Source organism: Musa acuminata, chromosome BXJ1-10, assembly GCF_036884655.1.
Source record: "Musa acuminata AAA Group cultivar baxijiao chromosome BXJ1-10, Cavendish_Baxijiao_AAA, whole genome shotgun sequence".
Taxonomy (NCBI): Eukaryota; Viridiplantae; Streptophyta; class Magnoliopsida; order Zingiberales; family Musaceae; genus Musa; species Musa acuminata.
In genome coordinates, this window is record NC_088336.1 from 16,655,060 (window position 1) to 16,679,922 (window position 24,863).

Sequence of the window (24,863 nt, forward strand, 5' to 3'; positions counted from 1 at the left end):
AGATAAAGATAGAGCATGTGTGTTGGATCTCTACTCAAGTTTTCTACCATAAAAGGAAATTAATTATTTACTTTATATTTTTTTTAAAATAAAATTAATTATTTACTATAATTATTGTAAACATCCTCTTATATATATATATATATATATATATATATATATATATATATATATATATATATAATATTAATTTAATGGTGAGATACTACATCTATTTACTAAGGTTGAGGGTTTGAATATATATTTTGGATTTGAATCATGTCTTCATCACTTTATTTTTTTTTTGAAAAAAATATATCTTCTCCTATTCATCAATTATTAAAAAATAAAAAAAATCCTCTCATATAAGAGAGAGACTAACATCAAAGATTGAGAGGTTTAGGTTTTCTATCAGAAGCTGTAGAGATAATATTCATTTGGCAACTTTTACAGATTAATGGTCAAATAATTATCTGCTCTATCTTTATCTCACTCTCTGTTAAAAAACAGTCTCTTTGCATGAGGATGTCAAGAGCCCAATTACCATACCAAATATTAAATTCCCATTGACAGTAAATTTAGAGAGAAACAACTTCATTTATGATAATATTTTGTCTAACAAAATGATTGACATATGATGGTTCGAATAATAAATCTTTCTAAACACATAAATATACTCTACTCAAAACGGGATGGAATAATAAAGCCTAATTCATGATCAAATTAGCCAAAAAAATCTGAGGTATATGATAAGATCCTTCATTTTCAGATTAGCCAAAATGAATACTTGAAGAATGAAGAGGAAATGTATTCATCTATATACAGAGTTTATGTTAATATTTTTATCTAACAAAATAACGATTGATTGGGTTTCAAATAATATCCTTAATTTAATAATTATCAAAGTAGCCAAAAATTAACTTACTCAGAGGGCCCAACCGGGTTTGAACCGGTGACCATTCGATCTGCAGTCGAATGCTCTACCACTGAGCTATAGACCCTTGACGTCAAATTTACTCTCATTTTTCTTTTATATTTATTCTATAGAATTGGTAACGGGTAATCTTATCCTAGGCGGGCTAGAACATCCGATCTCATCATTCCGACGGCTGAGGAACGATCGAGAGGGGCGACTGGGTGATCCGAGGCGGAGCTTCGGATTCGGGTCGGCGTCCGGGCACGAGGCGCCATCCATGTGTGACCGAGGCAGTGACTCGCACGGAGCCGAAAGAAAACCCTCCCAAAACCTCTCTGTAAGCCGCAGCCGCAGCCCCAGCCCGAAACCCTTCCCTTTCTCTAACGCGCGCACACAAGCAGAAGGGTAGCAGAACGGGGTCGGCTCCTTTGCTTTCTCCGCGATGGGATCCTCTGTAAGCCACGCCGCCGCGCCGCCACCGCCTCTGCCTTCGCCTTCGCCGCCTCCTTCCTCAGTCGGCCTCGCGGCGGCGCTACCACCGAAGCAGGATGAGAAGGCCGAGCCGGAGAAAGTCGACTGGCTGAATCTCCCCTGCCCCATTCCCTTCGAGGAGATCCAACGAGAGGCATTGAGTGAGTCTCCTGACCAATCTTTGTCGCTTCGCCTTCTGATTTGGCTTTCTTGTTGCCATTGTTGTTGGTAGCTGAAAAATTCTCAGTTACCTGTTTAATTGAAAGTGTAATGCTAACGGATAAAGCATAGGTGTTTTGGTTGTCACTGCTGCGATGTTTATGGATGTCTGAGTTTCGGCATATTAGTGCACGGAGTGATTTCGGGATCTTAAGCCGAAGAGTAGATCTTGGAGCTTCCTTTTGCCCTCTTGTAGATGGATGGGTTAGTCCTTATCAATTCTTGCGTCGGCACACATGGTTGTTTTGAAAACATTAACTCTGTGTCTAACATGCACCTGCAGGACGTTGATCCTGATCCCAAATATCGAATGGGAAATGTCAAAGGCGCATCTTTGCTGTCGAATCTTAACATACCTTGAAAATATTAACCTTGAGGTTGTTTGTTGAAAAAGAATTATGATTATTGTGAAATGAGATCATATGACCAATAAGAAGTTGATAAATGTGATTATGTTATAAACTTACGAATGACAGAAGGACACCGTATAGGCCACTATGAATGAATACCTATTAAAATTGTTGGCTGTTGAAACTATTACATTTTTAGAGAAAGAATTCTTTCTGAAAAATAAAACTAACTTTTTCTCAGAAAAAAAGAATAATTTGTTTGTCATTTAAACTGGTGAAAACATAGTCTCTTACTAACACATACAATGTCAAGATTGGTTGAGTTCATATTAAGGTTGAAGCCATAACATGAAGAAGCACATTAAAGGAGCATGAGAGGGGGTCAACAGAAAATTCATAAAGCTAGGTCATTACACTTGGTTCTACCTATGACTACAATTTAGTACTCATAGTATAAAGAACCATATACTTATATTTCTTCTACTTCCAATAGAAGAGACTGATTCTAATACAAATAAAGGAAATGTGAAAACAAAAATGATTCTATGTGGGGATTCTTTTTGCTAATTCAAGTTCTAAATATCCTTTCTATGCGTCATATAGTGTCCTTGAAGCCCGAGCTTTTTGAGGGATTGAGGTTTGACTTCACAAAAGGGCTAAATCAGAGATTTTCACTGAGCCACAGGTAGTTTAATTAATATTTGATTATCTTGTTGATGTTATCTTCGTGATTCTTAACTTGAAGACTCTCCTACAGTGTTTTCATGGGATCCATGGAGGTTCCATCACAGTCTTCTGACACGTTGAAGGTTCCTACTGCACATTATGAATTTGGTGCCAACTTTCTTGATCCAAAGGTTTGCATTCTGTAATTATTCATTTTCTTTCATAGTGTTTTTTTTCATCCAGTTGTGTTTCTTAATGAACATCTACATTGCAATTATATAGTTGATGCTTGTTGGAAGGGTACTGACTGATGGAAGACTAAATGCACGAGTAAAATGTGATCTGACTGATAACCTCACTATGAAGATAAATGCTCAGGTGCTTGATTGTTCTCTATTATTCAGAGAAGAACCAATTTTTTTCTTCTATTGTCATCCTTATTGATTGTTCACTATATATCTGATATGTTTTTCAGCTCACGAATGAACCACATTTCTCCCAAGGAATGTTTAACTTTGATTATAAGGTTAGTCTTTCAAACAAAAAAAAGACTCATTGGTTCTGTTCTTCTAGCAGTTCAGTTATTCCATTTAATATAAAATTTCTCCTTGTTGCACATTCTCCCTATTGCACTAATATAATGTTCAAAACTTTTTCATTTGTTGATTGGCCAATAATATTTACAGCAATAGATTCTTAGACTGTAATACCTTAATCCTAAATCCACTCATACCATACATAGGATGTCACCTTTCCATTTGCTTAAGCTATCAACATCATAGCGGAAAAGTGGGCAAGTTTGAAACATTTCACTTGCCAAGCAGGACGACATGGTTCTCCCTGTATACATTGGTGTTTGACAGCTGTACATATGTTATAAACATATAAAACTCAAGCATCACACATGCATACCATGTCTAAAATTTATGTACACAAAAATGATCACGTCATCATCCATATTTGCGTTGGCATGGGCCCGCACCTGCTCACCTCCCTGTCCATCACGTAGGTGGGGTACTAGTTCCCTTACCTATAAAATAGGGTCTACGATGAGTGATAACTCAATAAGTATAAACTTTGATAATCTTATTTAGGTGAGCATGTATTGTGTCATATATATAACCTTTCAAAATTAAATGCATAAAACATTTTATGGTAAACTCACCTTCTTATAGCCTCTTTAGCAGCGTATAACCTCGTAGCATGAAAGATGCGTAATAAAGAGGTAAAACATTGATTAAAATTAAGTCGTAATACATCTATGCAAGAGCAGGTCATAGTACATACAATATGAAATCATAATACATCCATGTTCGTCCACAACACATATCATCACATATATGTGCACTTCCATACTACACGTATGTACGAGTGCATAAAACATTTCATGATAAACTTATCTTATTATGGCCTCTTTAGCAACATCTAATCTCGTAATAGGACATCTGCATAGTAATGAGGTAAAATTTTAATTTAGAGTAACTCAGAACACACATGTGCAAAAGCATCCATGAACTTATACAGTATATTTTATAATATGTACGCACTCCCGCACTGCACATTGTATATATGAATGCATAAGATATTTCATAACAGATGCATCATAACATGACAAATGCATAACAAGGAGGTAAAATTCTGATTTCAAGTAAATCTCAACACACTTGTGCAAGTATAATTCATAGTGCATGCAATCAAAAACCATAATACATTTATGAATCTCATATGACATTCGATAACATATACGAGCACTCCTATATCGCATACCATAGTATATACAAACACATAAAACATTCATGATGGATGTATTATAGCATGACATATGCTTAATAGAGAGATAAAATTCTGATTTAAAGTGAATTAAAACACATATATATAAGGATAATTCATAGTACATGTAATAGGGAATCATAAAACATTCATAAACTTCTACATCACACTTTATAACATATACATGTACTCTCACACTGCACTGTCACGAACGGTCATCGCGCACTCGTAACATCTTTGTTCAACGAACTGTCCGTCGCTTTTGCATGCTTGTACATATGCATGACAGCATGTTTTGTCTTGTTTTGTGTGTTTTTGCTTGAAAAATGTAAGTAAGAATAGTTCGCAGCGTTGCAGTGTGCCATGCCAGGCAAAACTGCCCCAAAATGGCTTCGTTTTCACTTGCCATGGCCTGTTTTCTGCAGACCGTAATTGCGCGCGAAACGTTAGCCATCTTAGACCCCTGGAACCTCTCGGGTGGCACGGGGTGGATGAGGCTTTGGGGTAGTGTTGGGTGTTGATCGGTTTACACAAGTTTGCACGTTAACTTGACGGGAAATTGCCATCGCGCCCGACACCCGATGAGCAGTCGCCTGTAGACTTGCGACTGTTCGTTTTGCCTTCTAAAGTCATTGTTTTCTCATTCCTCTCTTTTCTCTCTTGTATTCAAAGTGTTTGCTAAATCGCTTGTAAAGCTACTCTCTTCGCAAGACGTCGGGACTTATTCGTCGCTCGTTTTCGAACTAATTAACTTGCTCTTTTTATAGGTCCTCCGGGACCCGAGCGAGGTTTTAAACTGGCTAACCTTTGCGGATGCATATCGCAAGTCCGTGATTGCACGTCATAACTTATATGTGCATTCCCACATTGCACGTTATAATATATCCATGTACTCCTATACCACATACCATAACATATGCATGCACTCCTACATCGCACATCATAACATGTGCGTGCACCCTACATTGTATATCACAACATGTCCATGCACTCTCATATCGCACATGATAACATATACATACATTCTTATCTCGCACGTCATAATATATACATGCATATCTTTTATCTTATGTAATGCATACATTAACATCATGTTTGTAGCTATCTCATCGTAACCATCTCATTCAAAGCCTGCTTTCAAAAATACATTTGAACAGTGATTGGAAAAGGCGCTCGGGCGCTCGCCTAGGCGCTCGGGCGAGGCGAGGCGAGGCCCGAGCGCCTCGCTAATCTCCCAGGCGGCGCGCTTCAAACAGGCGCCGCCTGGGCGCTCGCCCGAGCCCAGGCGCTGGGCGCTTCGGGCGAGCGCCTGGGTAAACCAAGGCGACCGAACTAGGATTTTAGGTCTGGTTCGGTCCTGGTTCGGTTGGTTAGCTGGTTCAATCGAACCAACTAAATCGATATAACCCTTACCCAACCCTAACCTGCTGCCGCTGCCACTCCCGATCCCGATCTCGTTGCTCGCCGTTGTCGCTGCTCGCAAACGCTGCCGTTGTCGCCGCTCGCCACTGTCTCTGCTCGCAAACGCTGCCTCTGTCGCTGCTCGCCGCTGTCGCTGCTCACACCTCCCGCTGCTCGTCGCTCCTGCTGCCGCTGTCGCTGCTCGCAAACGCTGCCTCTGTCGCCGCTCGCGCCTCCCGCTGCTCGCCGCTCTTGCTCCTGCTGCCGCTGCTCGCAAACACTGTCGCTGTCGCCGCTCACGCCTCCCGCTCCCTTTCCCGTTGTCGTTGCTCGCCGCTCGCCGTTGCTTCCTTGTTTCTCAATCAGCAGGCTCAGTATACAGTATACTATTAATATTAAGTTTATTTGAAATGATTAATTTTCAATACTGTTAATAGATTTTCTTAATTTAATAGCATATTTTTATTTAAAATTTTAAATAATTATATTTATTAATTATATTATATATTTTTATATTTTAGCATCTCGCTTCGCTCGAGCGAGCGCCTAGCGCCTCGGGCGTTTTTGGACCTTGGCGCCTTTTGGCGCCTAGCGCTTTTTAAATCACTGCATTTGAATACACGTAACACATATGTCCACTATTTTGTAGTAAGTTAAGCTTATAATTGATTCAGCTTAAAAATGAAGTTTCCATCAAAGAGCCATGGTCCCCAGTGATTGGGTGTGCTAGGGAGCTGAAATATATCAAATTGGAACTCAATGTCATGATATGCCCAAATTAAAAACCTTTCATTTTAAATCACTCATAACTCCCATTATAACCAATGATTTGTAGCAAAATTCTGGTAGTATCCTCTTTTAATTAAATTATACCCAATTTGTAAATTTACCTAAATTCCATCACCAATTCATGAACAATTCCACCTATAATCAAATGACCTTGTTGTTACCAATCAAACAATTATATGATTCTGCTAAGGAATCTTGTTTCACTATTACTGTCGATCAAACCATCTTAGATTATCGTAAAATTTTGTAGGAGCTTAGGAGACCTATAAAACTAAATATATAAAATTTTAGCTTAAAGCAGAATCATTATGAGGCTAAAGTACTCTCTCAATTTAACTACCATCACCTATTCAGTTCTACTGAAACTGGATTGAGACTATATTAATTTCTAAAGCTTATATCTTGGTGTATAGAGTTGGTATTTACTCAACTGCAAAACCTACAGAGCCCTAAGTGACCCTTTTAAGACATAGTAACAAACAGAAGCTAATCGTGCCTATAAGGGTGTTAAATCAGCTTGAACATAATCCTTTCACAGAAAACAAGGGATTTTGAGCATCTTAGATTGCAGCATCTATAACTCTATATACCAATCTCAGATTAAAGTAATACTAGAGGCCTTGGAATCATAACAAATTCATACACAACATTATCCAAAAATCAAAGATTAAATCAAACTCTAGGTTACTTTAAAAGCAGCTGAAAGTATCAGCCTATAATCTATTAAATTGAAAACCCTGGGTTATATCTAGGAAAAGGTTATGATTTCTTACCATGTTCTTCCTTAGAACCAGGGTCTTTGACCTCAATGAATACAAGGTGAAGAGCTGGAAGAATTGCTAAAGAAGGAGAAAAAGGTTTCGTGGCTTATTAGGTTGGTGAGAAGGATGAGGCCAAAATAGAGTAAAGGTGTTGTATGGGCTGCTTAAGAGGCAGCCAAGAGGTCTTGAGTTCAATCCCATTAGGTCTCATCTCAAATTTTTTCTTTTTTTACATAATTTTAGGGTTGTTGGAACTTAATTTGATCCTACTTTGGATTGACAAAAATGACAAGTTTTGCTCTAAATGCATCATTTAATCTCACTTATACATCTTAATATTTTTAGTGTAACATTTCTCTTAGATTTTCATCTCCATGTAATTATCTACTACTTCATCCATGTATAAGTAAATCAATTTACTATCCTCCACACATATAATGCTTAAACCTCAAACTTACTTTAAACATGATCAAACTCATTCAAGCCATGAAAATCACTTAAGACTCGCAAAAAATTGTTCTAATGACCGTGTGCATACTTATTGGCATGACTTAACTCATACTCAAGTTTGCTAGTACACTTGGGCTTATTGCATTGTAGGATCGTTACTGTTTACTATAAAACATACTTAAATATGCATTAATGCTTGTATATACTTCAAATAACATTTGGAAGGACTTTGTGCATAGCATTTTTGAAAGCGTACACTTCAACTTTAAAAATCAATAACATGAGCATGCCATATATCATGTTTCTGAAGCATAGATATCACAAAATATATCTTTAAGTGATGGTAACATATGCATATTATTTGCGCTTCCATTGGCATGTTAAGTGTGCTGTGTGTGTGTGTGAAACTTGGGCACTACATATACCCTTTCATATGTATAACAAGAATTAGAATTTCTGATGCCACACGTGCTCATCATCCAGTGGAGCACTATTAGGCCCACTGGACAAAGGTGTATCTTGAGAATGCAATTTGTTCCACAATCTTGTGCTAGTAGGCCAAGTCTATACTTTTAGTTCCTTGGAGACCTGATATTTTGTTAATTATTTCTTTTTTTTAACTTAACTGCACTCTTACAGTACATAAAGCAGATGGAGACTGCTACCTGTTGTTGTTGTACAGTTTTTTGGGGTCAATCTTTCCTTTATTTAACTTCTAATGCAGAATACTTCCTGCATGTACAGGGAACAGACTTCAGGAGTCAGCTTCAAATTGGGAACAATGCATTCTATGGTGGCAATTATATTCAGGTAGGTTATTTATGTAGTTTTTGGATTTGGTTTGGTTGATTGCTTAATGAGTTGAGTTCCATAAGTTGTTGTTACTTGGACCTCTCACCTAAAGTATTATAAGATTGTGCAAGTGACTCCATACTAAATGGAGTTGCCTGTCAACCGAGGCAAGGACAAATGGTGTGTGGAAGACTTGGGCATTATTTATCTCACATCAAGAATATTCATTTTAGTGCTTCATGTTTTTGCTTAGCACCTTAAATTGTTGGTGTGAGATAGTCCTTTCTCAAGTACGAGGATTGATAAAGTAACAGTTAGAATTCTGGTTGATATCTTTGTAAGCCCTCTTTGTTAATGCACTTTTTTTTTTCCCATTTGAAGTGCTGTTGAAAGGCCTGTGAAATATTAGCAACCTCAGTAAGCAAAAACCTTCGCATCATTAGCTATGAATTTTATATAGGTTTAAGGAACCTGAAGGTTCTTTGAAGTTTCCCTATCAGAAAATGTTGCATATGCATGTAACTTTGCATTATATATGAAACAAACCATCAATATTTGATGTTTCTTACCTCATAAAAATCTGTTACTTCCACATTGTCTCATCCTTGTTCAGTTCTTGGGTGGAACTAGAAATAAGATGATCTTTGTTGTTTTCATGATTTTATATAATTTGTAAATACAATTTTCATTCTAAAGATATAATCCATTCTTATCACCGACAATTCAAGTTTCTAGTCTTGACATATAAACAAATGTGGAGATTATAACACTTGTTTTATGAAATTCTAAATCCGTGGAATTGTTGAGAGCAGATGCACTAACTTGTACAAATTAAATCTCATTATTTGCCTGCTACTCACATAAGATGTTTATCCGAATTCTTTTTCATTTGGGTGCAACTGTTGAAGCTGAGAGGATCTTAAGGCATAAGTTTGATTAATACCACAATGGTCCATGAAAAAATAGTTTTCACTCTTCTTATCATGTAACTTCCAGTTACACTTATTTAGTATTCTCCACCAACCCTTTTCTGTTTATTCTGCAGAGTATTTCACCACATTTATCCTTGGGCACTGAAATATTTTGGCTTGGTCATCAGAGGAAGTCTGGTATTGGTTTTGCTGCTCGGTACAATACTGATAATATGGTAAATCTCTCTCTCTCTCTCTCTCTCTCTCTCTCTCTCTCTCTCTCTCTCACAGACACAAACACACACACCCTCCCAAAAGGTAAATAATTGCAATAAAGGTTTGGCTTCATCATTTTTGTTAAAATTGTCTTAGTATCCTACCATATGAAGGATATATTTCTGTTTATGTCAATTAGTCCTATGTTATTCTTTTGCCAACTTTTTGGATACTGGCTTTCTGAATGTTCTGGTGCAGAACTTTTGGTGTCAACCATAGTTGTCCTCAATGGCTAGGATCTGGAAGAATTCTGTGCCTGCATTAAAGTTCACCTGCTATTGGATGTCTGTTGGGTCCTTCATTAACTTGTCTTTGTTTGCATATGCTCACTTCTTTAGAATCTCGTTTTTTAGGATGCCCTATTGACTAAATCACAATTGTTTTGGTAGACATGTATGAGATTGGCCATAATGCTGAACAGTGACAGTGACCTAAGGCAATTCCTTCTATTTGTAAAATCAATCTGCTAGTGCAGTATGCTGTGAAGGTATATTGTAAGTTTTAAAACCTTTAATTGCCCTGCATACCTTCTTGGAAAAATGATAAGTGAGGCACTAGTGTCTGGAGATAATGTCATGTAGAAGGCATTAGGCTGGTTATTCTCTTTTCTTTTTTCCCTCAGGGAAGCGGCATGAGATTTCAATAACCAGAATATCTGAAAATAGTAATAGCTTTGGTTTCTTTTTTCTTGGCAGCAAAGGGCATAGGATTAGGTTTCTAAAAATCTTAATACTGTAAGTTTCTCCTTTCTTACTTTTACTTTTCTGATCTTTCTCGTTTGCGGAAAAATTGTGCCCCTGCTGTTTTCGCTATAGCAACACGGGAGGTAAATGTTCTCTAAAAGCCAGGGAGGGCCATGGCACCTTGTGGCCTCAGTACTGCTCACCATGTGTTCTTTCTCAATTTTCTTCTAATTTTCAATCTATTGGCTTTGTCAAAATCCATTTCAGAGCTACATGCTTGGAAGCCGTTCATTTTAAAATTGTCAATGTGCTTAGCTTTGGTTAGTTGCTGACAGTGTGATGAATAATTTATGCAGGTTGCAACAGGGCAAGTTGCAAGCACTGGTATAGTTGCACTTAGCTATGTGCAGAAAGTATCTGAGAAGGTTAGGAATCTGAAATTTGCAGGAAATTTTTATTCATTCTGTATCTATTTATTTGCTGTAATAAATCTTACCACTTCTTGCAGGTCTCTCTTGCATCTGATTTCATGTACAATCATTTAACACAAGATGTTACTTCAAGTTTTGGGTATGATTACATCCTTCGGCAGGTAACTTCCTACCTGCTTCTTTCAATTATCAATGTGGCCATTGGCTTCAATAGCTATTACCTTGCTCTAATTTATGCCCTTTATAATTCTAATTGCAGCTATCTGTAATCCTAGAAAAACACTTCTACTTATTGGGGCATTGGATTTCGTGAAATAGGATTTTATGCATCATGATTCCTGCTTTCTTGGTTTTTGGTTGCATGAAAAGATTCAATTAGTAAACTAAAAGAGCACACAAAATAAAGGGAACAAAACAAAAAAGGTAGGAAAAACCTCAAAGGCTATGAAATTATCTTAGTAGATCTCTTATTATGAATTTTTATATCTAACTTTTGCTGGAAACTTTGGCAGATTCCCATTGAGTATATGACACTTTTACTTGCATATCATAACTTCATAATTATTGTCTTAATAATCAACTAAGGCATTTAAAGAGTTTTGACAATTCTGTGACATTATATGGGCAGTTTCCAAGTTAGCCTCAGGTTCCTGAGCTGCCCTTTTGGACTATTATATGCACATACATACTATTGTGTTTGATTTCATGGAAAATACTGGTGAATGCAAATGTTGTGTATGTGTGCATGCCAGTGTGCATGTGTCTGGCATGGGCATGTGCACGCAATATAGCTTTATGTAACTTTGGCTAAGAGTACATCTATCATAATTTTCTTTTGTTGCATATGTGACATTAAATTGATTTTATAAACTAGACATTATAGTATACTCAAATGGTTAAGTTTCTTATATGCAAACTAAAACAAACTAACTATACAAACAAAAACTTTGAAGCATTTTTGGACTATAAAAAAATGAAGTAAATTTTATTATAAATTCATTGTCTGGTCTATCGCATTCGCACATAGAATATCTTGTGTTCATCCAAAGCTCATTGCTTGATCACTTGTTGGCGCTGAGCTACAAGAAAAACAATTCGTGATGCTGTCTTTTATAGTTTCTTTGGATAAAATAGTTGTATATCGACGATGTTGCTTCATCTCCAATAGTACTTGAACAACAACCATTCTTTTGTTGTAGAATGAAGATATGATTTCTTCCAATATGTGCTTAGAGTTTATTCTACATAATATTGTGGGTAGATTGCTGGCTATTAATTTATTAATATTTAAAGACCTAACTCATGATATGTTGAGCCTCTGTTCTTCCTTTTGTATAAATAAAATGTTTTTGCAGTGTCGCTTGAGGGGAAAGATTGATTCCAATGGTGTGTTTGCTGCTTTTCTGGAGGAGCGACTGAATATGGGTGTTAATTTTATTCTTTCCGCAGAGGTGATTAGAACTTCTGCACTCGATAGTCTCTCAAAGTCTTCAAGCTTTCTCTCTGCCTTAATTAGTCTCTGACAAGGATTGTGGGAGAGGAAATAACTGATAGAAGAATTTGCTGTACCATAATTGTTCCTAATCAATCGTTTGCCATTCTGCAGGTTGATCACCGAAAGAAGGATTACAAATTTGGATTTGGCATGACCGTAGGAGAGTGAAGTTTTCTTGTGTAGTTTCTTCAGAAGATGGAATAACTGGTTTTCTTGGTTCCCTCGGCCTCTGGTGATTAAAAGCTCCACAGTTTATGGCTGCTGTGCGCATATATGCTGAAGTCAATAGAGAGAAACTTCCATTATTTATGGTTTGATGAGTTAGATTTTTAGCAATTTCCATCATCGGTAGCCATTTGGTGATGCGTCATTCTGTTGTCATGATTTATTCACTCATGGAGCAAGATCTTCAACAGGTTGCAAGACAATGCATTCCCTGTCACCTCAATTATGCGAGGACCATACTGCTAGAAAGCCAAAGATCATGCTGTCGTCTGTGACTCGATATTTTTCATGCTTTACTTGTCTAATCCTACCCAGAATTGACCATCTACTTCTGCTTGATCATGTTGCCTTCATGGGTTGTGAATCGTGTAATTACTGCAAGCATGATGTGGAGTTCATGAGGTTCTTGACACGCATCTCTTAGATGTGTAAAGACTGTCAGCGGAGGCAGGTCTCTCGGCGATCGCCTCAGAACCCGCACCCACGGAACTCATGTGATCTCCTCCCAGGAACAGCAGCTCTGCCCGACGGCATTAATGCTTTCGGCTCCAAGTCTGCAACAATCTCTCTGGCAAACACAATGTATTCTTACAATTTGTAGCTGTCACGGTTTTATCAGAGAGGTGATTACAGCTTTTAGAATCAATCCCTGTTTGAATCAGCGACTCTATTGATTTGCTCGTGCGAGATCGAACGAGCAATCGTTCAAATGACTTTGTGATCGTTCGCACGCCACCGACTACACCAGCTAACGTTGAGCAGGGAGAAGGGATTGCGGAGGAGGGCTCGACGCATGTCGAACACACGATGGGTCGTGGTCTCGTTCTCGGTGTTCCTCTCTCTGCTCCATGGCCCGCTATCCCAGAGGTCGGCACCAGCCCCGCCGCCCGCGCCCGACTGCACCGGCGCCATGATGAACTTGTCGGCGTGCTTGACGTACGCGGAAGCCGGCAGCAACCTGACCCGCCCTGGCAAGGGGTGCTGCCGTGGCCTCGCCAGCGTCGTGGACACGGAGCCGGTCTGCCTCTGCCAGCTGATCTGTGACAACGATGTGTTCGGCGTGGAGATCGACACTACCAAGGCCCTCGCGCTCCCCACTGCCTGCCGCGTTGACGCGCCGCCGGCGACCCTGTGCGCAGGTCGGCATGCTCAATACTCTCGACGTTCCATACATCTCCTACTGCCTGTTAGCTTCACTCCTCCTTGCGCGTACCATCTGCAGTTCTTGGAGCTCCAATTGCAAGTCCGTCACCATCAAGTGGAGATCCAGAAGAACCAGGTATGGCTGAAGTCTTCTTCTTCTTGTACGTAGACATACTTGGGTTTATGTTAGAATCTCCAGCAGGATCCAGTTCATCGCTGGAAACAGAGACGCCAGCCACCGCACCACCGAACAGCCACAACAGCAGTTCGAGATACGGGACGACCGGTTTGGCGTTTCTCATTCTTCTGTCTTTTGTTGATGTGATCCTTGCAAGTCTACATGCGTAGATGATAGCCTGACATATTGCAGGGATAGATCAGCAATAACAAGCTTATTCCCAGGACTGCACTTGTTGCTTCTGAAGCATCTTCTATTAAGTTGTGTCGGAAACCAAAACTACTTGTATTATTTTGCCAAGGATTTTTTCTGGCTCCTCTAATCCTCTTCATTGATGACTTCTCTAATCCTCTTTCATGATAAGACGCATAGCTTCGTATCTTCTCTCTCTACTCGAATTGTTTATACCACAAGCTTAAAAGCAAGCATTCCTATAAATTCTCAAGAAAATTATGAGCCATATTGTTTGCCATGTATTCGACTTTATTCCCCACCAAATATACGACGTTTTAGCTGCGACGATAGCACTTCACGGCGCCCAAATTACTCGAAATATATATATATATATATATATATATATATATATATATATATATATATATATATATATATATATATATAAACCTCACTTTTGTTCAAGTTGACCCTAATTGAGTTGACTTAATTATATTCTAAACCAATCCAATTACGACCTAAACTAATTCGATCTAGATAAATTATTACAAAGGACGAATCATCTGTTGTCCGACATGCCATTGGTTCTTCTGACGCTTCGTTTGATCCTTCGACGCATCATCCTCTCTTTCGACGTATTGTCCAATCGGCATATTGATACCCGTAACTTCCGATCTCCTTGGCGGAATGTTCGATCCTTCGAACTGATGCCCCGAATTCACGGGACGAAGCCTTCTGCCAACATGTTGACCGATCCTTTGACCGGGACGTCCAATCTTCTGACATAGTTCAACTCCGGCCCAACATCCGATTTCTCCTGTTTTAATCAATTTGCCTCTTCTGATCGAAGCTAGTCCAGCATTACTCAAAACACAGATTAGATCATAACATTATCAATTGGTTTCATCATCAAAATTCGAGATTCAACAATTATCACCTTTAAAGATAGAAAAAAATAGATTACAAATACTTACTCCAATGCCTACTATCTTCTTCTTCTTTTTTTTTTTTTTTTTTTTTTGCTGAATCTACTAACGAACCTTCTTTTTTAATCGATATACTTTCTGTAATATTTTTGGATTGATCTAACAATACTTCTTTATATTGATTAAAAGATAAAATTAATTTTTTAAAAAATAAAAAATATCATATCATAATAAATCTTTCACCCTTATCTATTTATTTAAATTTTTTATTTTTTCATATCCTAAATATTTGAATTAATTTTAACAAGTGTCATGGAGGAAAAGCTGTTGCTTGCGAGGAATTGAAGGCCAACAGCTGGTCAGACACGCCCGGCAGTCTCGGCCTTCGGCCACCAAATCTTCCATCTTCCTCCGCTGTTTTCATCAACCCTTGTCGCACCACATCTCCCGGTTGCAGGCGCAGGGTTTGTGCTCTCTTTAAAGGCCGTGAGAAGCCAGCATCTCACGATTTATTCTTCAGGCAGAAGTCCTAACTGGTAAGCAATATTATTCCCTACTTCCTGCCCAACATCCCAAGTAAGAATCTGTTCCTGCTTTCTGCTGCTCCTTCGATTTCACAACTGGTTGTCTCATTTTATATGAGGTGAACTATGCATGGGATTTTATAGGAGTTCTTTTCTTGATTTGGTTTGGAGATCAAATCACTCATCAAATTTCCACTTCGTTACAGATCGGAGAATCGTGTTGTTGTTATCCAATGTGTTTGCGTGCATTTATAGACCCATTTTTGACTAAGATATTATGATTACTTGAGTTGCAAATCCCTTAGACTTTCCTGATTTATGTAGGGATGTATCTAAGAAAACCAAGAGCTAGCAGTGCAGAGAAAGCCTTGTCATACCAAGAACAGCAAACAAAGGTTGGAGATGCTGAATCAAGCCAACAAATGCACTTAAATCTCTGTCTGATATGTGTAATGATACTTTTGTTCCTTGGCATTCAGATAAATGAAGTCCGATGTCTCTTGGGTCAATTGGCAGAAAGGCTGCCAAATTTCTGTTCAGATGCTTCAATACTGCGGTATCTCCGAGCAAGAAATTGGGATGTTCAGAAGTCAGGTAAAATGCTGAAGGAAACTCTAAAGTGGAGATTGGAATGTAAACCGGAAACCATCCGCTGGGTATGCACTGTCATCTCTATAGCAATTTCCACAAAATCTTGTCCGAGTCAAGTTACTTGTAATTAACATTAAAGCATTATGTTCAATTTCCTAGATATCTAAACACAACAAATATGCCTGATCAAATAAAATTTTGATAGATATTATATATGTAATCTGGAGTCTACTCATTGGTTTCTGACATTAATATGGCCAGCACACATATGGAAGTAAACGTGCCTCCGTGGGTTGATGAGTTGTTACTCTGACAATATCATAATCGGTGATTAAACATATGCTTTGTTGTGTCAGAATCAGATTGTGATGCATTTTCTTTGTTTTCATTGTTCAGGAAGATGTTGTCCATGAGGCTGAGACAGGAAAAATCTACAGAGCTAATTATCTTGATAAGTATGGAAGAGCAGTTCTTGTAATGAGGCCTGGATTTCAGGTTTGGCGTATAGAAGATGCTATGTGCTCTTTACCTTTTGGTTTTCATGGTTTTGTTCTTTTGCTAATTGCTCTATGTGTTTGATTAGAATACTAGCTCAGCCAAAGGGCAGATCAAGTACCTGGTGTACTGCATGGAGAATGCCATCTTGAACTTGGCAGCAGATCAAGAACAGATGGTGTGGCTTATTGATTTCCAGGGCTGGACTATGGCAAGCACATCGGTGAAGGCGACCCGTGAAACAGCTCGTGTGTTGCAGGATTATTACCCCGAAAGACTGGCTCTAGGAATCCTCTACAACCCCCCAAGAATCTTCGAATCCTTTTCGAAGGTAACCATCTGATCTTACATGCCGATCCTTTCCTATGAATTCAAGATGATGGTTGCATGACACCAACAATACATTCACCAATTCTGATACTTGAGATATCCATATAGACAAAATGAAGATAGAACAGCTGATTCCCCTTGGTCACACTAGAAATTGCATCAACAACACATCACGCTGTATTTGTTTACTGATCCAGTATTGGTGTTCATACATGGTGTTTAAAATGCATAATCATGCCTATTATACGTTGAACATCTACAAGAGTTTTTTTGTGTGCCAAATACTGACACTAATTGGTGTGTGCCAATGAACTTCAGAATCAGGAATATGTGAGTAGGCATGTCATTTGCATCTTGAATCATGTAGATAAACAACTTGCTGACCATACAAGTTACTGGACTTGAACAAGAAATCTGTTTATAAGGTTCCAGATTGATTGATACTTCTACTTGGTCACACAAGAAATTGCATCAAGAACAACACATCATGCTGAATTTATTTGGTGATCCAATTCTAATGTTCATACATGGTGTTTAAACTGCATAATCATGTCTCTGATAGTTTTGTATGCCAAATGCTGACACTAAGTTGTGTGTGTCAATGAACTTTCAGAATCAGTAACATGTGAATAGCATGTCATGTGCATCTTGAATAATGTAGATGAACAACTTGCTCTCTATACAAGTCACTGGATATGAACAAGAAATCTGTAGTAAGATTCAGCTCAATGTGAGTTGAGAAGTTTCACCTTATCAACTTACCATTTTTTGCAGGTAGTGAAGCCATTTGTGGACCAGAAGACATACAAAAAGGTTAAATTTGTTTACTCGGATGATGCAGAAAGCCAGAAGATTATGACAGACCTCTTCGACATCGATAAGCTGGAATCTGCGTTTGGGGGTCATAATCAAGATGGATTTGATATCAGCAGTTATGCTGAACAAATGAAAGAGGATGACAAGAAGATGTCTGATTTCCTCAACTCAGGAGGTTCTGTGCTCTCCAAAGAACCATCCCTTTTGTCCATTCTCCAGAAACCAGAGCCCTCGACATCTGAAGCCCTGTCACAGGGCTCATCAGATTCGTTTTCCTCGGGTGATGAGGAATCTCCCAGGTCACTTCATGTCAAAAACTCAAACCAAAATTTGACTGCTCCGCAGGTGAACCGCAGTGACAGTGGAGCTGCTAAATCAGAAGCTCAACACGAGCTGATGATTCAAATGAGGGAGTCTGCTTAATTGATGCATAAACCTTTTCTCCGTCATGAGATAATTGTTGCAATGTTAAATTAAATTTTATATCTAGATTAGAAGTTAGACTTTGAGATTCCTGATATAACCAGGAGTCCCAATAAATCAAGTTAGGTCATGGTGCATGTGACTTTGTAACATGAGAGATTAAAAGAGACATTGAAAAATGATAAATAAAGTTTTTGTTATCCATATCTTATTCTTCTCCTCTATCATTCCTTTTCTATGTAGCAGTGAAGCCCTGTAGCCCTTTTGAGAACTTTTTGGACAATAATGAGTCACAAGTAATGGTCATGAAATATGCATGCAATGAGAAAGGTAGCTAAGTTTGGCATTCATGCAATAGTAGGGACTGGACCAGAAGAACAATTGGCTTCAAATTGAGCTGGCAAATGGATGGGCAAGTTATGGGTTGATGTCTGGTTTTGGAACCATTATATTATATATATATATATTTTTTTTGCAAACTTAAAAGGAGAGATATAATATTCGATTCAAGAATCTGGCTAATACCTTCCAAAATTTATCGAATGAGATTTTAAACTATCAATATGACACGATTGGATGAATCTTCAATAGAGGGAGAGATACTTATATTATTAAAGATATTAGTCAAGAAAGAGTACGATAATTTTGTACAAATGCTTGCATAATTAAAGGTGTCAGTGGTGATACATTTAATTTTCCTCATATATGTCTCCTTAGGCCACTAAAATATTATGGTCTCACTTCGATCCAAGCTTTACTCGTGCCATTCATGATTCAAACCAAAATAAATTTTTTTTTTTTTTTCTTCGCATGCACCGACATGAATAAATTGAGAAGAATATATATAAATATAATTATTAACATATGTTTTAGTTGTTACATAGCGAGTTTTTGTCGTAATTTATTATTATTTAATTAGAATGATATCAAACTGAGAATTTTAGCTGGTTTACAAATTTTGATTGTTAATAACAAAATCTTACGATCAAATCTCGTCTTCACTACTATCATTCCCCCCCCCCCCACCCCCCCAAAAAAAAACAAGGGGGAAACTTAATCTAATAAGAGTGCTCGAGTTTAAATTACTATCATCATACACTATATTTGATACGATGACTATTTTATCCGGACTATACTAGTAAGATGATACATGAATCCTAATTAGTTTGATTCGTATCAAAATAGACTAACCTCATCCACCATCTCAACATCTAGCCTTTATTCAGAATATTCCATCAATTAAATGTGGCACAAAAAATCTTTCCTAACCATATGCGACTGCAGTTTAACTCATCATAAATGAACCCCTCCTACTTAGGTACCCAACAAGTTCTACACATCATCAAAGAGACATTTTTCGGGTACGCCACGCCACATGTATTAGTTTTGTACCAACTCTGCACCACTAAAATCCTTGAAAGATGAGTCTGGTCGGATTAGACTTATTTCTTGAGTTCACAATCAAAATCAAACTTATGGAAAATTGCAGCATAAATATAAGACAAAACTCTGTCGAGTTGTGTTCTTTGTAGAAAATATCAGTAAGCATCTTGTCCAGTTCATGGCGTTCTAATATTGTGTCCCATGTCTGATCCAGAAGACATTGCTATCAAAAGAAAGCCAAGATTGCTTGCACGTTAAGCCAAAATGTTGGTGATAGAGACCCAATTGCTCACAACAACATCTATATCAAGACTTAAGCCTATGTGAGCAAAAATAAGATTATACGTATATAATACAACTCAAAATAGCACAAAGTTAAGCACTTATATATATTTAACCCAAAAAACGAACATAAGTGATTTGGACGATTAAACCGGTACGAACCGGTCTAATGTTTCTGAACCGGGCGGCCCGGACGTTCTTGCGCTCTCCCCATCTTGGTTACCCGCGGCACGACGTCCGGGTCGACCGGAGGCCGGATGCGAACCGGGCTTGGGCCGACGCTGACGGCTTTCTCGCTACGGCAGTCCAGAAGCCCGTTCCCTTTCCGCCGCGGTCCCGCGGGCTCGCCGCCCATCGCCGCCGCGAACCGGTTGTGCTCCTCCTCGATGAAGCGGAACTCGTCGTAGTTGGAGGCAGCGCTGGAGAAGTTTGCGGCGCTCGCGTGGTCGAACCCCTCGGCGGTCGTGACGCTCCACTCGACGCTCGCCTCGCTGGGCTGGTAGCACTCGCTCGGGGCGATGGATGGCGCTGCCGCCCCCTCGAGGCTCCGACGGAGCTGGAGGATCCCGGCCGCCGCGCCGCTGCCAACGAAGCGGCGTCCTTCGAGCTCGTCGAGGGAATCACGGTGGCGGTACGTCATCTGGGTCGACAGGCTCTGGATCTCGAAAAGGTCCGAGCTTTCGTCGCTCGCCGCGTCATCCTCCGGCTGAGGCTTTGGGCTCGCCGGGTAGGTGAAGCTGGGGCTGTCTCGGTCGGCAGGAAACGGCAGCACCGTCGCACGCCGTTGGAACTCCGACGGTTTCTTCGTCATCTTCGTCGACTCATCGGTTGGTCGGAAGACTTCCAGCGAATCCCGCGGTGGCTCTTCGGCGAGGTTCGAGGATGGTGGACTGAGGATCGGGAAGGAGAAGCCGGATGAGTCAGTTAACGACTTCCCGGGGTTCATTATACGGTGGCCAATTTCGGTCGGAATGGTCTTTTCCGGCGAAAACCGATTCGCAACGTGGAAAAAGCTCCGATCTTTACCCCAGTTTCCCGGAGTAATCTTCACCTTCGTCACTTCCTCGACATCGAATTCGTTCTTGGGTTCTTCGGCCGCCACTCTCTCTGGGATGCTACTGAGACGCACCTCCCCTGTTCGATAGCTCTGTTTCTTCGCGGTTATAGTGGCATCCGACTCCATAGACGAGCGAGCCGGGCTCTTCGTTTCGAAGTGCCTCTCCTCGACGTCGACGGACTTCTCCCCGGAGCAGGGGCAGCTGCGACAGAAGAGCCAGCGGGAGCCGGAGGCCCGCGGCCTCCTCGGATCTCTTACGGGGGACGCTCTCAAGGTGACCGCTGCAGAATCCTGCGGCTTGTAGAGGAGGCCGGATTTGCTGTTCCAGCTAGCCTCGGAGGACGCGGTCGGCGTGTCCAGGCACGAATCACTCCGGCCGTGGCCGTTTCGCTCGAAGCCGTCGACGGAGGAGGCCGTGAACTCATGCCTACCGGTCTGTTTGGCGGCCGCATCGTCTCCCTCGCGGAAGTACCGCTCCGCGTCGAAGACGTTGAGCTCGGTGCCATCGACACGGCGGCCGATGCGGTGATCGTGGGTGGCGCGGGGAGTTTCGTGGCCGAGGTACGAGGAGGCGAGGGGCTCACCGAGGTGGGTCATTGGGTAGAGGCTGCCGTTGAAGCTTGCTCTTCCGCTGCGCCTCTCCATGCTCGCTGTTTCGGTCTCGGAGTTGAAGAAGACGTAAGGGTTGGATTCCGCCTCTGCAGGGAATCTGCGGCTTCGGGGTTTTATGGAGCAACTAAACTGATCCCTACCCGCCTCATAAGTGGCAAGTATGGGTCGGTGGTCCTCACTTTGTCTCCAATCATTACGAAGGTACAAAAGAAGATTAAAAACGAAGGTTAAGAAAAAAAGAACGATTTACTTATAAAATACTCACATTTTGATTATTTTCTTAATCGTTACCTCTTTAATTTTTTTTTCCAAAAAATATTATTAATTTAGAAAACACTCAAAATACCCCTCAAGAAAATTTTCCATTAATTTTTTTAATATATTTTTATTAATTATAAACTATTATAGTATTTTTATTTAGCTCATTTATGGTATTTTTATTGTGGTGACTACAATATTATAAAAAGTCAATTTTTAGTTTTTTACTTAGATAATATTGTTCCTAATTCATTATAAATACATATTTAATCGTAGAATGATATATCAAATGATTTTTATTATATTTTAATTTTATTTGACTCATTTATTATACTTTAAAGTAAATTTTATAGTGTTTTTATTCAGAAAATCAAAATACTTTAATAAGCCAAAAATACTATAACAAACAAACACATTGTAAAAGATGAAAAAAATAATCTATAGGTACTTTCAAATTAGGGGGTACTATTTACAAAAAAAAAGTATAAATTAAAAAATATTTAAAATATGATTATTTTCTTAAAAAATCATAGAAAATTGATCCATATACATGCATGTGTGCGTACCATATACTATTTACCTACTAATGCTATGCGTTTTTACAATTACATCCTTGTAAAGTTTCAAAATAATACATAGAAAATATATAATACTTCAGATATATCTAATATTTTTGCCACCAGAGATAGTTTTCAAGGGATAGTAATATAATTAGAATTTCATCTAATAATCAGCTTTTATTTACTAATGGAGATTAACTAAAATTAAATTTAGAGTAAATACCAAGAGAGGGAGAATTTCAATCAAGTCAAAATCCTTTTGTGTCATGAAGCATTTTTAGGTTGGTGCCACGGTGGAATTAAGTGCTATATTTAACAATGTTTAGATAATATTTTAATTGATGTGTTATCATATTTTGTTTAAAGGAAATAAGCTATATTACCTTAACCCAGAGCTAAAAAGAAAGGAGTCAAGAGGCCTCAAAGATAGACAAAAAATGGGCATAAATATTCGTCCTATAAAAATTAGAGTGATCATGAGCTACAAGATTTATAGATATCTCAAAATGATTAAAATGGACAAAATGAGACATAGGTTTAAAGTCCTCAATGAGTCACTTTGATAGAGTTGATATTGTTGATTAGTTAGGAGGAATCGATTTCGGCTTTGAGGTGCTGCATATCGTGGTGTGTTATCATAGTTAAATGTCTAATGCAACAAAGAGAACAATTCATAATATTTCTGTTCAATTCATAATATTCATTGGAGAAGTCGCATATATAATTTTAAAATTTTGGAAATAGTAGCAATTTAAATTTTGCATATTAAATATCCCTTCAAATATTATAATCCTTCATATATAACAAATAATCATGCTTACTAATAAATTTAAAATAAAATTTTAAATCCCTAAAATGTCCATTGTCATTGACAATTTGACTACTATATCTAAACTTCAATTTAAAATTATAAGCGTAAAAGTAATTTAGGATATATAATATTTTTATAGGTAACTAATTTATTTGGAATCTCAGTACCATTACATTGATCATCAACTAAGAATAATATATATATATATATATATATATATATATATATATATATATATATATATATATATATATATATGATAAATTATAAAAAAAAAATCACTAACTTTTATAAAATTTTACCCCAACTTCAAAAAATTCTGATAGAGTATTAATTTTATTAAAATAACCATTTAATCCTTGTTGGCTGTCACCCTTCACCAAGCTCTTAGTCGCCTAATTGTGCCTTCGCTTTGTCCACGACCCTCCTCTAACAGTTACCTAGTTCTCGTGGTGCATACGATTGCACATGTAGGCGACTAGTGGTGGAGACCTTGTCCTTGTTGGACTCTAGTACTCGTCTCCCCTCCCCTCCCTTCCCTTTTACTCTGTTAGACCTATAGTTCATAGCTTTCACATTGGAAAGAATGAGGCACAAGCACGAGAACTGTCATTACCTTCACTAACCCCATAGATCTTCCCCCTGTGCACTTTGCTTGTAACCCTCTCACAAGGAAGGTGGGGGAGCGAGGGTTGCCACTACCTTTGTTGATTGACCCCATCGGCCCTGATGCCCCCCTTCTTCCTCACACAAAGGCTATGGGTGATGAAATCGATGAAGGCGAAAGGATAGAAAGTGATTGTTGGGGGTTGGTAAGGGAGCAAGGGTAGTGGCGGAGGTAGCGTAGGTAGTGCAAATTGGTGGTATAGAGAGAAAGTGATGATGAGTTCAACAAAGATATGAGTAAATAGTCTTTTTCTCACATGACCAAAGATGCTCTGTAAGTATTTTCAAAGTTGAATTGCTCTGCTGAAAATTCTTAAAGTGATAATTTTTTTAAAAATTTACTTATATATTAAATTTAGATTTAAAAGGATAATTGCATGACTACTGTTAGTTTTTTTAATATAAAAGTATCTTGTTATCCTCAAACTTATTCATCATTAACATGTATTTATAGATGAAATCTTAGAAATGAGATAATAATACCATAAACAAGTAGAATCCTCAAATGTCCTATATTTTTATTCAGCACATCCATGTTTATGTAAATCACCTATATGTCAATCCTCTTTCTTGAAAGAACCTAACCTTATAAAACAATAAAGAACTTAAAAAAAAAAAAAAAAAGAGAGATCAAAGGAACACCTCCAATCCATTATCGTATATGAGTCCCCTACCACCCTAACCTGGTGTCTTCTTCTGCACTTTAGGTTGGGAAAAGTGCATTAATTGGCCTACACATTCATATCTAGCACCCTATAAAAGAACAGCTAACATATCATCACCCAAAACACAACAATGACAAGAGGAGAGAGATGTCTGTCTCTTCCCATGGAAAGCCTTGAAAGAAATCAGTGCAGAATAGTACCATCTTATCTTCTTCCCTAAATTATGGCTAAAGCTATGGGCATCAATTTGCCACACAGGAAGCTGAAGCCCTAACATCACTCGCATCCACAAAATTGATTTCACATGTTGCAGTAACCTTATCTGATGCCTCTAATCAAACCCCAACCATGGGGACCTCTCTATGATCCAGAACAGCGTGGCTG

The 24,863-nt window shown here is 38.7% G+C and overlaps 4 protein-coding genes and 1 non-coding gene across 6 annotated transcripts; 3 read left to right on the forward strand and 2 right to left on the reverse strand.

Moving 5' to 3' along the window:
• Positions 1-908: 908 nt before the first annotated feature.
• TRNAC-GCA (transfer RNA cysteine (anticodon GCA)) lies at positions 909-980 on the reverse strand. The gene has a single exon. It is a non-coding gene; the product is annotated as a tRNA-Cys (tRNA).
• Positions 981-1,123: 143 nt separating this feature from the next.
• On the forward strand, positions 1,124-12,913 carry LOC104000036 (mitochondrial import receptor subunit TOM40-1). Its single transcript, XM_009421975.3, has 11 exons — positions 1,124-1,527; positions 2,539-2,620; positions 2,693-2,792; positions 2,884-2,979; positions 3,077-3,127; positions 8,517-8,582; positions 9,610-9,711; positions 10,791-10,859; positions 10,943-11,026; positions 12,221-12,316; positions 12,472-12,913. Exons 1-11 carry the CDS (start codon positions 1,338-1,340, stop codon positions 12,526-12,528), a joined length of 993 nt encoding a protein of 330 aa, XP_009420250.1. The 5' UTR covers positions 1,124-1,337; the 3' UTR covers positions 12,529-12,913.
• A 333-nt stretch (positions 12,914-13,246) lies between these two features.
• On the forward strand, positions 13,247-14,237 carry LOC135586563 (non-specific lipid transfer protein GPI-anchored 11-like). Its single transcript, XM_065085909.1, has 3 exons — positions 13,247-13,724; positions 13,808-13,864; positions 13,931-14,237. The coding sequence occupies exons 1-3, from the start codon at positions 13,379-13,381 to the stop codon at positions 14,074-14,076; spliced, it is 549 nt and encodes a 182-aa protein (XP_064941981.1). The 5' UTR covers positions 13,247-13,378; the 3' UTR covers positions 14,077-14,237.
• Positions 14,238-15,404: 1,167 nt separating this feature from the next.
• LOC135594896 (uncharacterized) lies at positions 15,405-18,320 on the forward strand. Of its 2 annotated transcripts, XM_065085403.1 has the most exons (6): positions 15,405-15,542; positions 15,855-15,925; positions 16,010-16,186; positions 16,518-16,616; positions 16,705-16,947; positions 17,721-18,319. In XM_065085403.1, exons 2-6 carry the CDS (start codon positions 15,857-15,859, stop codon positions 18,183-18,185), a joined length of 1,053 nt encoding a protein of 350 aa, XP_064941475.1. In that variant the 5' UTR covers positions 15,405-15,542; positions 15,855-15,856; the 3' UTR covers positions 18,186-18,319. The 2 variants fall into 2 exon arrangements, with proteins under 2 accessions (XP_064941475.1, XP_064941476.1); XM_065085404.1 differs by lacking the exon at positions 15,405-15,542 and having other exon boundaries at positions 15,857-15,925; positions 17,721-18,320.
• Positions 18,321-20,016: 1,696 nt separating this feature from the next.
• Positions 20,017-21,552, reverse strand: LOC135595117 (protein PHYTOCHROME KINASE SUBSTRATE 4-like). The gene has a single exon (XM_065085639.1). The coding sequence runs from the start codon at positions 21,550-21,552 to the stop codon at positions 20,017-20,019; it is 1,536 nt and encodes a 511-aa protein (XP_064941711.1).
• Between the last annotated feature and the right edge of the window lie 3,311 nt (positions 21,553-24,863).